General features: G+C 43.5%; 1 protein-coding gene and 1 long non-coding RNA gene across 2 annotated transcripts; one reads left to right on the top strand and one right to left on the bottom strand.

The window, feature by feature from the left end:
* Positions 1–6075: 6075 nt before the first annotated feature.
* Positions 6076–7041, bottom strand: LOC125620816 (leukotriene B4 receptor 1-like). The gene has a single exon (XM_048816981.1). It carries the CDS (start codon positions 7039–7041, stop codon positions 6076–6078), a length of 966 nt encoding a protein of 321 aa, XP_048672938.1.
* Positions 7042–11060: 4019 nt separating this feature from the next.
* Positions 11061–12291, top strand: LOC142068624 (uncharacterized). The gene is made up of 3 exons (XR_012664502.1): positions 11061–11103; positions 11908–12024; positions 12114–12291. It is a non-coding gene; the product is annotated as an uncharacterized LOC142068624 (long non-coding RNA).
* Positions 12292–14561: the final 2270 nt, after the last annotated feature.

Below are 14561 nucleotides of genomic sequence, written 5' to 3'. Positions count from 1 at the left end.
AGTTAGGTTCCAGGGAAATTTTTTTCACCAGACAAAAGACATTATATACATATACAGTATAAGTTTTAAACAAGTTCTAATCAGAGGATTGTCTGGGGACCTGCTCATGAGCTCCCTGAGCTTCTCCTAAAGCAACCGTGTTGATATCAGGTGGGATATTTCCCAGGGAATGCCTTGCTGATAAATGATGAACTAGCACTTGGGTGAGCCCTCAAGCGTTAACACATTGTTGTTAATGTAGCCTTACACTCCACAAGGCAGCACTGAGGGAGGCAGGCATGAGGAGACACAATGGATGCACAGAGCAGCGGCTGCAAACACTTCCCTGCGGAAAGTAAACAGGATGATGAACCCACGCTATCCTGCTGGAGCGCACCACTCCCTACTCCAGACAGCGCATGCACGACTGGACTGGCACCGACTTTCCAAAGTGCCAGAGGGTGAAGTGAGGGGGCGAAGAAATAGTGAGCGGGTCTAAATATTGAGGCACATAATGCATGCTATTCAACAATGATCAGAGTATTTGGAAAGGAAGTGACCAATATACTCTTCAAGACTCTGGGCTAAACGTGGCCATGATGTAAGACTGCTCTATGCTACCATAGCAACGTTCTATTCACAGGACTGCAGGCAGGAAACTTTGCTGCTTTATTTTACTGCATCACAAACTGAGTGGTGGGGGGGAACCATCCACTGACAAAACAGAAAGTAGGGTAGAGCATAGCTCCATGCCCTAATGCTCTGGGTAATCCAATTAACGCCATTATCAGAATTTCTTGGAAATGGCAGAGTTGTGGTTAGTTTTGTTTCCTGGACTCAGCGCTACTGCTGACATGAAGTCATGCAGATGATTGCTCAGATTCAAAGAACAGTTCATAAGCTTTTGCCATGAATCTGAGAGGGGTTTATTTGAAAGACTGTGGAAACTGGACATTGGTGCAATATTCTGGGGCACATCTCAGGAGGATGGGTTGTGACTCAGGAGGTCAGGGAAGAGACACAGAATTTCATTTCCTAGTTTTTGTAATAGATGTGGTATAGCACGGTCTGATATATCTTCCCATTAAAGAATAATAAAATGCATATAAAATATGACACCAACTAAAAGCAACAACTGCAAACTAATTCATCTGCTGCTCCTTGTGTTTTTCATTGTCAGTGGATAGGTGTTACTTCTGTCAGAATAGGAAACACACAACCACTATCTTTCTGGTCTTGCTTATATATCTTCTGTTCCTCCTGCAAGAAAGACCTTGATGCAGATACTGTTACCTGGGGTTCTTTCAACCCAAAGCTCTTGGTAACTTTCACTCTGTGTGAGGTGCGGTCAGGAAATAAATCAAGGGAGACACGGCCGTCTGACCTAAAGATGTCTGGTACAAACAGGACAACACAAGAGTGCTTTCACTTAAAGCTAAACTTTACTTAGTCTCAACCACTTACACACATCCGCAACAGGTTAGTAAAACACCCCCAACTCTTGATAATTACCAAAGCTGAGTGTGGCCTTCAAGTGGCACCGTGACAGGCTTCCACTGGCCAAACTTCCGTCTGCCGGTGGGGACCCCAAGATGTGTCTAGCGGGAGCGTCCCTGAAGAGCCCCTTCTGAGAAGTCCCACTACCTCAAACTTTTTCCCCTTATTTATATATTAGTAATTCAATGACATATCCCTTAAAGAAAACTTGCTAAGCAAGCAGTTTTAAACGATCAAGCAAGAGATTTCCTTATCGTCATCAATTTACCAGATATGGTTTTTTTTCAGAGTATCCATGCCTTGGAGCCCTGACAGACATTCCCGGGGGCACATAAAAACAGACTTCCTGTTTTTCTAAAATATATAGATCAGCAATTTCAGCTGTGAGCTGTGGCTCACGAAAGCTCATGCTCAAATAAACTGGTTAGTCTCTAAGGTGCCACAAGTACTCCTTTTCTTTTTGCAAATACAGACTAACACGGCTGTTCCTCTGAAATTTCAGCATTCTAAGCAGTAAGGGCACCCAAAACCTCTCCTGCCTTGGTTACGCTGAGGCCACTGCATGACCAATTTACGACATGCTGACTTGGCTACTTTTAGTAATAAGCAATAGTGGTTCAGTGCGGCCTGCTGACTTGACTACTATTAGCAATAAGCAATAGTGGTTTTAGGCACTTTACTAGTTTGCCAACATCTCCCCGTACAATACCAGTCTCCTGTAGTAACTAATTCTGAATGTCGGGAGTAGAGGGTTCACAGGGGTACTGCTTTTGTTATTTTCAGCTTTTATTTGAAAATTCAAAATAAGGGAACTTATTTTCCTCTTTTAGTTCTCTGCTTGGCATGAAAGATGAAACGTTAGCAAATTCTCTCACCAAAATTTTTTTCGTGTGTGATTTTAAAAACAATGTGCCTGACTTGGATCTCATTTACATTAGGGGAGTGAACAGCACTACACTGGGATAACACAGCTGTAACTCCGTTGCAGTGAACAGAGTTGTAATGGTACAAAATCAGTGTAATTTGTCGTGCATCAGATTCAATTCCTAGATGTGATCTAACATATTTTTAAAAGAATCCTAAAGACAATCAAGAGGAAGGTGTTAGAGAAATGTTGAAGTTGTAATGAAGAACTGAAATCTCAGGATTTTATCTACTAATAGGAGAGACACATAGCTAAATGAAATACTTCAATGGATCTATCATCTGAAGCTCTCAAAGCACTTCATGAATGTGAATTAAGAATCACAATCCCTTTAAAATACAATAGGTAAGAAATACAGAGTTCACACAGCATTTCAATACAAAAAGAAAAGGAGTACTTGTGGCACCTTAGAGACTAACCAATTTATTTGAGCATAAGCTTTCGTGAGCTACAGCTCACTTCATCGGATGAAGTGCCACAAGTACTCCTTTTCTTTTTGCGAATACAGACTAACACGGCTGTTACTCTGAAACCTGACATTTCAATACAGTTACCAATAGGGTTGACTGTAACAGGAATTAGCCTATGGCAAAGGGGGAATTTTAGGTAGTTGGAATGTAATTATATGTGTTTGCATGGGTCCAGTTGAATAGGCAGCTCTATGAAAAGTGCCATGTTAATTTTGACAAGGGGTCAGGATCTTTCATTTAAAAAAATGTAAATATGGGAAGGGAGCTGTAGCAATCATGATGCCTACAAATTCTAGGAAACTGAAAGGAGTCCAGGCTGGACTCTTCAGTGTCATTCACAAATCTCTATCAGTGCAGAGGATGGGTGGAGGAAAACCCTAGAGTAAAAAAAGTCTTTAACAGGATGCTGACAAAGCCAGAAGTCGTGTGATGAATGAAGCTAGTCTTAGCTAGTGATTTGGTAACCTCAAAAGGGTCAAAGCTTTGTCTTTGGTTCCAATAAATATCTGAATTTCACATGCTTATCAAGACCACAGCAGTATGCAAAACTGGGTAGGAAATTTCACAAGGACAAAAGTGCAATGTAAAGGAAAGGAAATGCCTGCTTTATCCACCTCATATTCTCACTATGTGGGTGCAGAGAAGTTAAAAGTATGCCTACTAAATAGTTACTCACATTTTTTCATACTACTAAAATTGTTTTGCTTGAGACTTAAGTCAGTTCTTGTTAGAAACAGGCCTGATCAGAGCCCAGCATTTGAATACCCCCAAAACTTTTAGTTCTGTCTTGATCCAAATCTTGCAACCTGCATCTAGCTCTGGTATTTATATTGTCTGAGTTAGTTTGTCTATTTCTAGTTCTAAAGTAACAAATTGTGACCTACAAGTCCAATTTGAGAAATTTCCCAAGCCAAGAATGAATTATTAAGGAGAACTGTATCTCTTAGCTCAAATTATGATGATCTAGTATAGTGCCTTGAAGCTTTTCACTCTGCAGACCATCAGTTAGGGCATGAAATTAGCTACAGAGCTTTAACCCATACCTTTGCCTTTGAAAAAGCCTTTTAGCTATACAGAAGCTTGCAAGACACTTTCATCGCTCCAAAGGAAATGTTCAGTATCTCAGGTCAGAATAATTTTCATTGATTCAGAGGAACCATCCAGTCCTTATGTAATTTTTTTAAAACTATTTCACATATCCTCAATGTGTTTTCTGAACTTTGTCCATCTTTCTAATGGACTATGGCATCAGATCTAAAATCTTGGGATTGGCAGAGTGTGACAGGATCCCCCCAGGATGCAGCCTGGGACTGTGGGACCACTGTGCCCCCTGGACTCACTCCAGCCTGGGCTGTCTCTCACAGTGCCTTGCTAGTGACCAGCAGCAAGACCCTCCACACACTATCACTCAGCACAACAGCACGTGGAGCCCCACACCCAGCTATATTGCATATATGCTCCCAGAGCCACTCATGAATCACACAGAGAAAGGCACCAGAGCCAAATCTCCCCTAGCTCCCAGCACTGTACCTCAGAATATACCATCTTGCACTGCTCAAGATGGGCCTGGGTTCGGCAGCGGGCTGAGCAGGGCCGGCGGCTGGGACCCGGCAGGAAGCAGTGTGCCATTAAAAATCAGCTTGCCAATCACACGTGCCATAGGTTGCCAACCCCTGATCTAAATACACTGTCACCTCAACTTTTCCTTATTAGGAGGAATGTCACTCATTTTACCCTTGCATTTGACTCATTCCTATTTCATGTAATATTTCATTGCTGCAGATAATTAGCATAGAAAATATTACATCATGGAGCTGAGGTTATAGATTACAGATAACACTTTAATACTTGGCTGCCTCAAATAAGGATCCTAAATAAAAATGGCTTGACTTTCAAAGGTGCTGATACCTGCAACTGTCTACTGACTTGAATGTGATTTGTAGGTGCTCAACGGGTCTGAAAATGAAGCTACTTATATAGGCTGCCTAAAGTTAAGCTTCTGCTTTTCAAACTTTTGACTACTGACTAATGTTTAGGTTTGGATGAAAACTTCCTCTTGAACTTTTTTGATGGGAAATAGGGTTTCAACTAATTATTTTTGCAATATCTTTAACTTTTTTGCGAAACCTGGTTGACAAGTCAGATTTTCAACAAAAATTTCCACTGAAAATTTTTAGAAAATTATTTTTCCTGTTTTTACAATTTTCCATGTAGGGGGTGGAGGAAGCTCTTTCCAAGCAGCTCTTCTAATGCCATTATGCTAAAGAAATCCCACATTGCCTAAAACTTCTGGTATTATGTTTTTTATATCTTCAGTTTGGGGTTTTGGCCCATATCTGGGCTTCCTCCTCAGCTTCAAAAATATGGTCAAATCCACCACTTCACTTTGTAAATACAAAATATAATCCAACCCATCTCTTGCTGTGAAGATAAATTTGAGAACCAGCAAAGAATAGCCCAAATTTCATCTCCTTCCCCTTTCATTCTCCAAAATCCTAATGACATTCCCTTGAGTAATGCGTTTTTCCTTTTCTTTTGCTGCTTTTCTTTTTCACCTTTCTTCTTAATCTTTTGACTTCTCCCTGAAAACAAACTTCAGAGTTCAGTTGAGACATTGATCAAAATTCTGTTCAGTTACAGTGATGTAAATCTGGAATAACTTCATTGTTTCAGTGGTGTCATTTCCAGAGCAACTGCAGTCCAACTGGAATTTGACCCTGTCTGGAGTGGCTGTGTGAAATTGCCATTTGCAGAATTCATGGCAGTTTCTTGTATGGCATTTGGCCTTACCATTAATATCACTTTGTAAAGCAAATTCACAGACTTTTGAACTGATATTGTTATCCCAGCTTCACGGCAGCTGGTAACTGTGACCCCATCCAACATGCTCTCTAACCCAAACCCAATACTCTTAAAAGAAACCAGATCGTCATCCCTGAACACTGGGATGGAACAGTAGTGGTAATAGTTTTGTTATGTGAACATGACTGCCAACTCACTTTATATAACACATAGAACAGCCTTCAGATGGTATTGACTTTCGGTTTGCGCTGGATTAGAATGGGTGACCCTGAATGAATGGTTTTGTTTAGCGAGGCAAAATTAACAGTGCAAGGTGAAAGGATTGAATATTCAGTACTCTAGTCATCACTCACTTCATACATGTCTCTTGTTAGAGAGTCTCGGTGTTTACTGAAGTATCACTTACACAGACATTTCTCTCTGGGCTTCCTCTCTTACAGCTGAAGTCATCGTTTCAAAGAGTTTGAACAGCTTTGCAAATCTCAGATGACTTTGAAAGTTCCGAGCAGCAAAGGCGTAAAGCAGAGGGTTAATGCAACTGCTAATAAATGCCAGTGATCCAGAGATGTATACTCCCGTTTCTGAGACCTCGTCCAATGCCAAAGACATCTTCTGGTTAGAGTCTACTATCTGTGTTGAAACAATTTCTATGATGTTAAACAGATGATGCGGTAACCAACAAACAGCAAAAGCCACAATCACACTGGCAATCAGCCTCGCTGACCGCTGCCTAGATGAGTAAGTCATTGTGTTTATTCTTCTTTCAACACATACATAACAAGTAGAGATGATAACAAAAGGAATCACAAAACCCACAATAGTCTCCAACAAAAGGCACAATATTTTCTGCTGATCAGAAGTGTAGTTGTGATATGTGCACTGCTGACCAATCTTCGTTTCTTCAATCTCTTGAAATGGGATTATGGAAGCTCCAAAAGCAAGAGACAGGAGCCAAATGAGAAAAACAACTTTGAGAATTACAGCTTTATTTTTCCACTTTTGAATCATGAATGGGTAGAACACAGCCATGAACCTCTCCAGGCTCAGTGTTGTAATTGTAAACACGCTGGCATACATACTGCAGTAAACAACAGAAACCAGCGTTTTGCAGAAGGTGACTCCAAAGAGCCAGGTGTTAGCAAAGGAGTAAATCCAGACTGGTAAAGTAACCAGCACCAAGATGTCTGAAATGGCCAGATTTAGGATCAGCATGACTGTAGGAGATCTTTGCTTCACTTTCCCACAAATAGTCCAGATGACAATGGAATTCCCAGGGATCCCAATAGCAAATGACAAGCTCAGTATTGTGCAGACCACTGACCTCTCGCTGTACCATGTCAGATGGCTGTTTTCTTCTGTTCTATTCATCTTGACTGGAGACTTGTTTTTTCTCTGATGCTAACAATCTCTGTTCCCTGCACTGTTCTTTTAACTCTGTAGACACAAGTAGTGAACCTCATCAAGTGCTCCCTAACCAATGATCTGAAGGCTGATACAGCATGTGAGTTCACATCCTATTGTTCAGTCCTGGCTGAAGCTGAGTTCATACTTCCTATTACAGTGCGTAGGAAGACTGCATGCATACAAAGCAAAAAAAAAACAAAAAAAAAACCCACCATATTTGCCTGATTGCTCTCATTTGTGCCAGTTATGTATGGTTATAATTCCATTTATTTCCATTTACCTCTGATTTACACCATGAGAAAGGAGAATCAGAACCCACATATTTACTTTCCCATGCTTAAGAAGCTTACTACTTCAGTTGAAATTACTGTTTTTATAAGAAACTCTTAACAAGCTAAAGTAAAGTAGTGCACAGGAGCACTTCAGTGTTTTGTATGTGAGGATTATTTTACAAAAAGCACACACCCAAGCAAAAATTTAAAAAATAAAAGTAAAACACTTCAGTATAAGTAGGAATAATATATTTGGAGTAATCAAAAACAAGACAAATGATTGTACCTTGCCTTGAGTACATGCCAAATTCTGCCTTTTTGTTTTTCACTCCAGTGCAACTCACTGGACCAGATTCTGATCTCACTTACCCTGGCTTCAGTGGAGTTACTCTAGATATACAGGTTTCAGAGGAACAGCCGTGTTAGTCTGTATTCGCAAAAAGAAAAGGAGTACTTGTGGCACCTTAGAGACTAACCAATTTATTTGAGCATGAGCTTTCGTGAGCTACAGCTCACTTCATCAGATGTATACCGTGGAAACTGCCTAGATATACACTGGCATAATAGAGTTCTGAATTTGACCTAGTGACTTCAGTGAGGTTACAATGGTGTGACAAGGGTTTGGTTTTGGCTCTCTAAAATGAGAAAGAGGGATGTCTTTTAATTCTTCTGGGAAAGTTCTGCTATGGAATACACTTTAATGTAACTTCAGCTGAGCTGAATAGCAAGTGGACAAAGACTGTACACAGGCTAACCTACTCAAGCTAGTTTGACTCCGGCTAGCATGGGTAACAATAGCACTGAAGACAATACAAGCTTCAACACAGGTCGTAACAGCCTGGCACAGATGTATTCCCCTTGCTAGCCTGTGCTGTGCTTTCTTCACTTCTATTGTTACCCATGCCAGCTGGATTCAAGAGAAGGTAGGCTAGTGTATGCACAGTTTTTGCTGTGTAGACATATCCTAAGACTGAAGGAAGAAGAAAATAAAAAAAGCAACTGCAACTACAAAAACAGTTGATGGGATTGGGGAACTGAAATTGGGAGGGTATTTTATATAGACACAAACAAGAAAGCAGAAGGTGTTTACCATTTCTCTCTGAAATCTAAAACTAGTTTCAAGTTTACTCCCTAATGCTGCTGCTCAGATTCAGTTCTACAAACCTAAGTAAATTTGTGCATGGAATAAATGAAGGAGAAGAATCCATCACCTCTAATGAGAATGCGTGTACAGTATTTTTTTTTAATCATTTGGCCGGATACTGGTCTCCTTTCCAAAGACTGATGTAGCCCCGTCCGCTCTTGTAAAGGACACAAGCATTCTCATGTTATTTGACATACCCATGGATAAAGTGATTGCAGATTGGTCTAAAAAAATCAAGAAAGATCTTAGGTTTCAGAGTAACAGCCATGTTAGTCTGTATTCGCAAAAAGAAAAGGAGTACTTGTGGCACCATAGAGACTAACCAATTTATTTGAGCATAAGCTTTCGTGAGCTACAGCTCACTTCATCGGATGCATCAGATGCTGTAGCTCACGAAAGCTTATGCTCAAATAAATTGGTTAGTCTCTAAGGTGCCACCAGTACTTCTTTTCTTTTTAAGAAAGATCTTAGTTTCCCACAAGCAATCCTGGAAAGACCTCAAGCTTTACTCCAAGCCTGGGTAGTCCTTTCATGCCAGACAATATAGAAAGTCCTTCAGGAAAGGACCCAGCTACAACAGAGGAAAATGGAACAGATAAAGGGGAGCTCCAGGTGGCAGAGGAGAAATTTCTGGTTGAACGCTAGGCTCTTCAAAGCAAACAGCATGACTCACAGGCAGCCCAATGCAGGGTGGAACCCTAAATTGGCGGTTGGCTTCAGTTTGCTACTCTCTGGCCAGTAGTGACCTGTGTCTCCACTGGTGCTTGTCACAGAATCATCACACAGATGTCAGTCTCTTCCCAAGAGAGAACAGGGGCCTGGGAACACAGGGGAGTCTGCAGGTCAGGACCGAGAGGCATCTGCCTCAAGTTGCAGGGCAGTCTGCCAGCATCATGCCCGGTTCAAGTCCCTCCCTCATGTGAGGAGAGGGGTGAGAGTTTGCAAAGACTAAGAGAGTTGATGGGGGAGGGTGATGTTGAAGTTACAGTGGCAGAGCAGGAGGGCAAATGAGGCCATGGGGCATAGGCATGTGTTGGCGAGCAGCCCAGTAGCCACTGTTATAGTGGGAGGCCTGCTAGCTCCCTAGAAATGGGTAGCAGGCTCCAATGACCCAGACTGAGCCAGGAATAAGACAGACCTTCAAATTTTCTACACAGTTAAAATTAATTGACATTTTGTGCATAGGCCATATTTGCAGACATTATGTTGCAAACCAGTTAAGATATTAACGACTGCTTTGTCCATTTATGATTATATGTAGACCACAGGCAGGGTCCAATCAACCATTCTGAATCTTTCTTAAATAATGATGACAAAGGTTACTCAGCCAATCAACACCCTTCTGCTATAGCTAATTTGTATGCACTAATTCTACTGGTTGTAATGAGTCTGTGGCATGAGGGAATCTCTGGTTCTTCAAAGGTTCCATGGCCTCATACTTAGTTTGGGTATCAGTGCTTGAAAGACTCCCCAAGACACTGCTGCCAGCTCCACAGCATATCAAGGCAGCACTGCCAGGAAACCGATCTCAACAGAACAGTTGGAGGAACCTTTAAAGCACAGAGACATTGTGACTCCAGAGCTGATGAGTTAAAAGACCTTATCTCTGCCCAACAGCACCATGAGGGAAAAAATTCCTACCTTTAAAAATCTGTTTGATCTAATCTGAGAGCCTAAATACTTAAATGCCTTCATCATAGCTGTATTGTATGGTGTCAGTAAAGGGCAGAGTTAAGGTTGTCTGGGAGCCACAACTGTGCATTTCCATGAGTGAACATGAATGGATTTATTTTAAGAGTAACTGTAACTCTAAATTTCCTGGTTTGGGATAATTATAATATCCCTGCAATGTTTTTACCCTTAAACTACTGATACTGCCTCTCAACCTTAACTCCATTTTAACATAGTTCTTTATCTTGAAGTTTTTATAAGAGGTTGCCTCAAACATTATCTTCCACAGCTGATGATAAACCCTATGTCCAGGGTAGCAGGTACTGCAAACAGGAGAGAGAAAGAGATTGGAGAATCTATTCGTTTTTTTTCCCACTGAAATCAAAATAGTTCCATAGAACCATAGAGGGAGGTAGCATTGCTGAGCACAGCAATTTCTAGGAAGTTGCCCTATACTGGAAAGGTTGGCACCCACTTCCTGAAAAGTAGATCAAAAGTGTTCATGGCACAGCCCTGGGCTCAGAGTGTGCAATGGAGTGGGTCCCTGATACTACGGTGAAGAGTGAGATGTGGCTGGATAGACTGATCCATGCCCTAGAATTGTGACAGACATGTGGATGGATAATCCATAGATGGATGAATATATGGATGGACTAGAAAAGCTGTAGAGAGACAGACAGAGTGAATGGATAGAAGCGCAGTATCAGAGTTATCACTCAAGGATGCATGGACACAATCTGCTTTACAGCTCAGGGAGTGAGATTTCAGCTGCTGGTGATTTGGGGGCAGGTTTCTGCTTTATCTTTTGGTTTCATATCCGACACTTTTCTTCCCACCGTGTTTCCACCTCCTTGCTGAGGCCCAGCAGGACCGGAAAGGACAGTGAGGCCAGGATCCTGATTCTCCGGGCAGACATTCTCCATCTGGTCATGAATGCAGGTGATGAAGTACAGCTGGGATCCCATCAGCTGAGTGGCCGATTCACTAACACCCTCAAACACATCTCAAATCAGCCAGTGTGCTCTGAGCTCCCCTCACTTCTAGGCAGGCCTGGCTCAAGTACTAGACCCAAAAGGCCCATATTTGGACCCTGTCCCACAGAGTCACATGCCTATGTGATGATGTCATTGCCGGGGGAAAGGGAGCCCTCATGCCTCCACTCCTGGTGGGGGATGGGACCCTGATTCTTCTCTAGACTTGGGGAGGGAGGGACCCCTGATACCGAACCTGTCTGTTTGCTGGGGAACTGGGGCAGGAGGGAGTTCAGCTGCTACTCCTGGATGGAGAGAGGAGAGGTTGCCAGGAAGGAAGTTGCTGCTGCCCCAACCTCTGGTGCTGCAAGTGGGAGAGGGCTTTTTATCCGTCACTGCAGCACTAGTCGAGATGAGAGGCTGTTGCTTGTGCCACCATCCGCGCCTGCCAGCAGTGTGTGGGCAGGCAGGGGCAGGAAGGTGGCCAGGGGCAGGAAGGTGGCCCTATCACAGCTATTTCCTCCCTTCCCTTGGCAGAGGGGATCCAAGACCCCTTCTCTCACATGAGGAAAAGGGGAGTTGGGAGAGGGGATGATTGTCATGACCCTGCTGCCTACTCAAGCCCTCCATTCCCATGCACTGGTAACTCATTCACTTCCCTGGGGGATAACTTTGCTTTGGCTTGGTACTATCTGACCAGAAATATTTGGAACTGACACTAGGGGGATGATCATCCATGGAGACTCAACTGATCTTTTTCTCTCTTTTGCAGAGAAATTAACCACCAAACCCCTAAGGGAGCAGATTGAGGAGATGGAGGAACTGTCCAGGGCAATCACCAAAGGGTATGAGATCTTAGTGGGAGGCTCACAAGAAAGCCCTTTTCAAGGTTAAACTTTACTTAATGTCTCTAGAGTTGTGCACTGAAATCCCTTGTGTGGAAGGCGACAGCCTCACCCTGTAATTTCTTTTCCACAGGGTGCTGGATTGCAGCCTGCTTGCCAGAGGGAAGAATGACCTGCTGCAGAGGCTCCTGGATGGTTCTGCTGACACCAGCTTGGCTGAGGAGGTGACTGACTCATTCTATCCAGCACTGGGTGTAGAAGAGTCTAGAACTCAAGGCTGGAGATTTGTTTTGGGTGGCTCAGGGGAGTAACTAGGATGAGGGGTGACATAGCACCTGGAATAGATTTAATATGGTGTCTCCCTGGTGTGATTTCCAGCCAGCTGCGATCATTTTGAACTTCCTGGGCAGGTTGAAGTGATCAACCCTAAATGCTCCATTAGTAAATCTCGATTGGCCTGTTGTGTTGCTACCAAGAGGTGACATTTAATTTACAGGTTGTCCTGGAGCCCAGGGTGAAAGCTTGAAACACAAGCTAATCCAGGGACTTAAAAAGAAGCTGGAAGCCCCCAGAAGCCATCGGGAGTTATTCAGGTCAACTCAAGGTAAGAAGCTAAAGTAAGGCTGAAAATTCACTGCAGTCACCATTGATGTGAGTTCACCAAGTCTCAGCATCCAGAATGTACAGCACCCCCATCCACCAACACCATAAGAGAAACGAAAGAGCAGAATATGATCTGGGTGAGAAACTGAATGGAACCACTGTTCTTCCCCTTGTGGGATGTGGTGTTGGCACAAACCCTAATGCCAGGAAGCAGCTCATTGTCTCTGGTGTGTATGTAGGAGGAGTCACTCACTAACAAGGTCACCAGGCAGTGTTCACAGTTTCCTTATTTCACCCTGATAGTTAACATCTGTGGGCCATAGATCTCTTTTACGTCTGTTGGATGCAAGTTGTCTGGACCTGCTGATTTAAAAATGTCTTAGGTGTTGTGTAACACCTTCCTTGGTTACTAATGGATTGGAAAGTGTTTCATCATTCTCATGTGAAATGTGTACATCATCCTTCTTCCTTCTAAATACAGAACAGAAATAATTATTTCAGTGTCATTATTAACAATTTTATCAGCTCCAACTATTAATGAGCCTCAACCAGTGCTTGGATTTCTTTTGTTCCAAATGTCCTTAAAAATATACAAAACTCTTAAGATACAACTCAGTATAGATAAATACATCATGAACAGGTGAATGAGCTATCATGATCAAAGTGATGTGCTTATTCTACTACAATTAATTCCAGGTACTTTTTGTGCTGTGTACCCTGTGATCATAATCAGCATCATAGATTCCATATTTATCACCTACATGCCGCATTTCTCAGCTGTCTAACCAGATATATCTAAATATCTGTAGATCTGGGTACTGACACATTTGGCCTACTTATTTTTCATTGACATAATTTGAGATACTGAAAGCAATTATGTGGGAGTCATGAATACAAACAAAGGTACCGGCTGGTGTTAATCCAACAGCAAGGTATGAGAGAGCAAAGGAATGAGAGGGAGCACGGGAGCTGCCCTGAAGGAGTCTTGAAGCCTTGAGCAGGCTTTCTACGTGAGCCAACCAGAGACACCTGCAGGGCCGTCCTAACCCATACGCAAAGTACACAGCTGCGTAGGGCACCAGGAAATTTGGGCACCACATTTCCTGGGGCCCTGCGCTGCTGCATGCTGCTTCAGTCCCTCCTCCGCCTCTTCACCATGCCCCGCGCCCCTGCTCCGCCCCACCCCCACCCCTTCCCCAAGCCCCCGCCCCTGCTCCGCCCCCACCCTGTCCCCACTCCCCTGAGGACTGCTGCAGGGGTCGGGCCTGCACTCACCATGTCATAAGTGGAGCGACCTGGCCCCAGCCTGCTCCGCTCCCCTGGCTCCCAGCCACGCCACTGATGAGTGCTGGGGGGTGGTTCCCCCCTAACCCCCCAAGGCTGGGAGCCAGGGGAGCAGAGCAGAGCGGCCTGGGGCCGGGGGCGGTTGCCACCCTGTCCCCCAGCCACCCCCCCTGCAAAGGCCTGGGGCCCCACACAGCCCCCCCACGGGGAGCTGCATAGGGCACCAAAATGGCTAGGGACGACCCTGGACACCTGGTACATGGAAGGGGTTGGTACCTTAGCAGTTGACTCTTAATATAAAAAAAAACCTGAAGCAGCCCTAAAGGGAAGGGGGGAGTTGACCTGGGAAGTCTGCAGGGGAGTCAGTTCTGAGCAGGGCAGATGCAAGCTGAACCCCAGAGTGGGTCACCTCATAAGAACTGATAAAAAAGAGTCAGAGAAGGAATTTTTTTGATTGCCCAGGCTCTGAGGTAAGAGCCATGCTCTAGGATAGTTTTTTGGCACTTTAAGTTTTACTTTTGCTTATCTGAACAATATGATTTTGGCAATTAATTGATCTTTAAATATTTATGGTAAATAGGCCCAATGGCCTGTTATGGGATGTTAGATGGGGTGGGATCTGAGTTACTACAGAGAATTCTTTCCTAGGTACCTGGCTGGTGAATCTTGCCCATATGCTCAGGGTTCAGCTGAT

The sequence above is a fragment of the Caretta caretta genome, chromosome 12 (assembly GCF_965140235.1).
Source record: "Caretta caretta isolate rCarCar2 chromosome 12, rCarCar1.hap1, whole genome shotgun sequence".
Lineage (NCBI taxonomy): Eukaryota > Metazoa > Chordata > Testudines > Cheloniidae > Caretta > Caretta caretta.
Note: the sequence above shows the minus strand (reverse complement) of the source record. Positions and strands in the feature narration are given on the sequence as shown.

Bases quoted from the DNA above. Each gene is read 5' to 3' on its own strand.
- LOC125620816 (XM_048816981.1), bottom strand. From the start codon at position 7,041: ATGAATAGAACAGAAGAAAACAGCCATCTGACATGGTACAGCGAGAGG.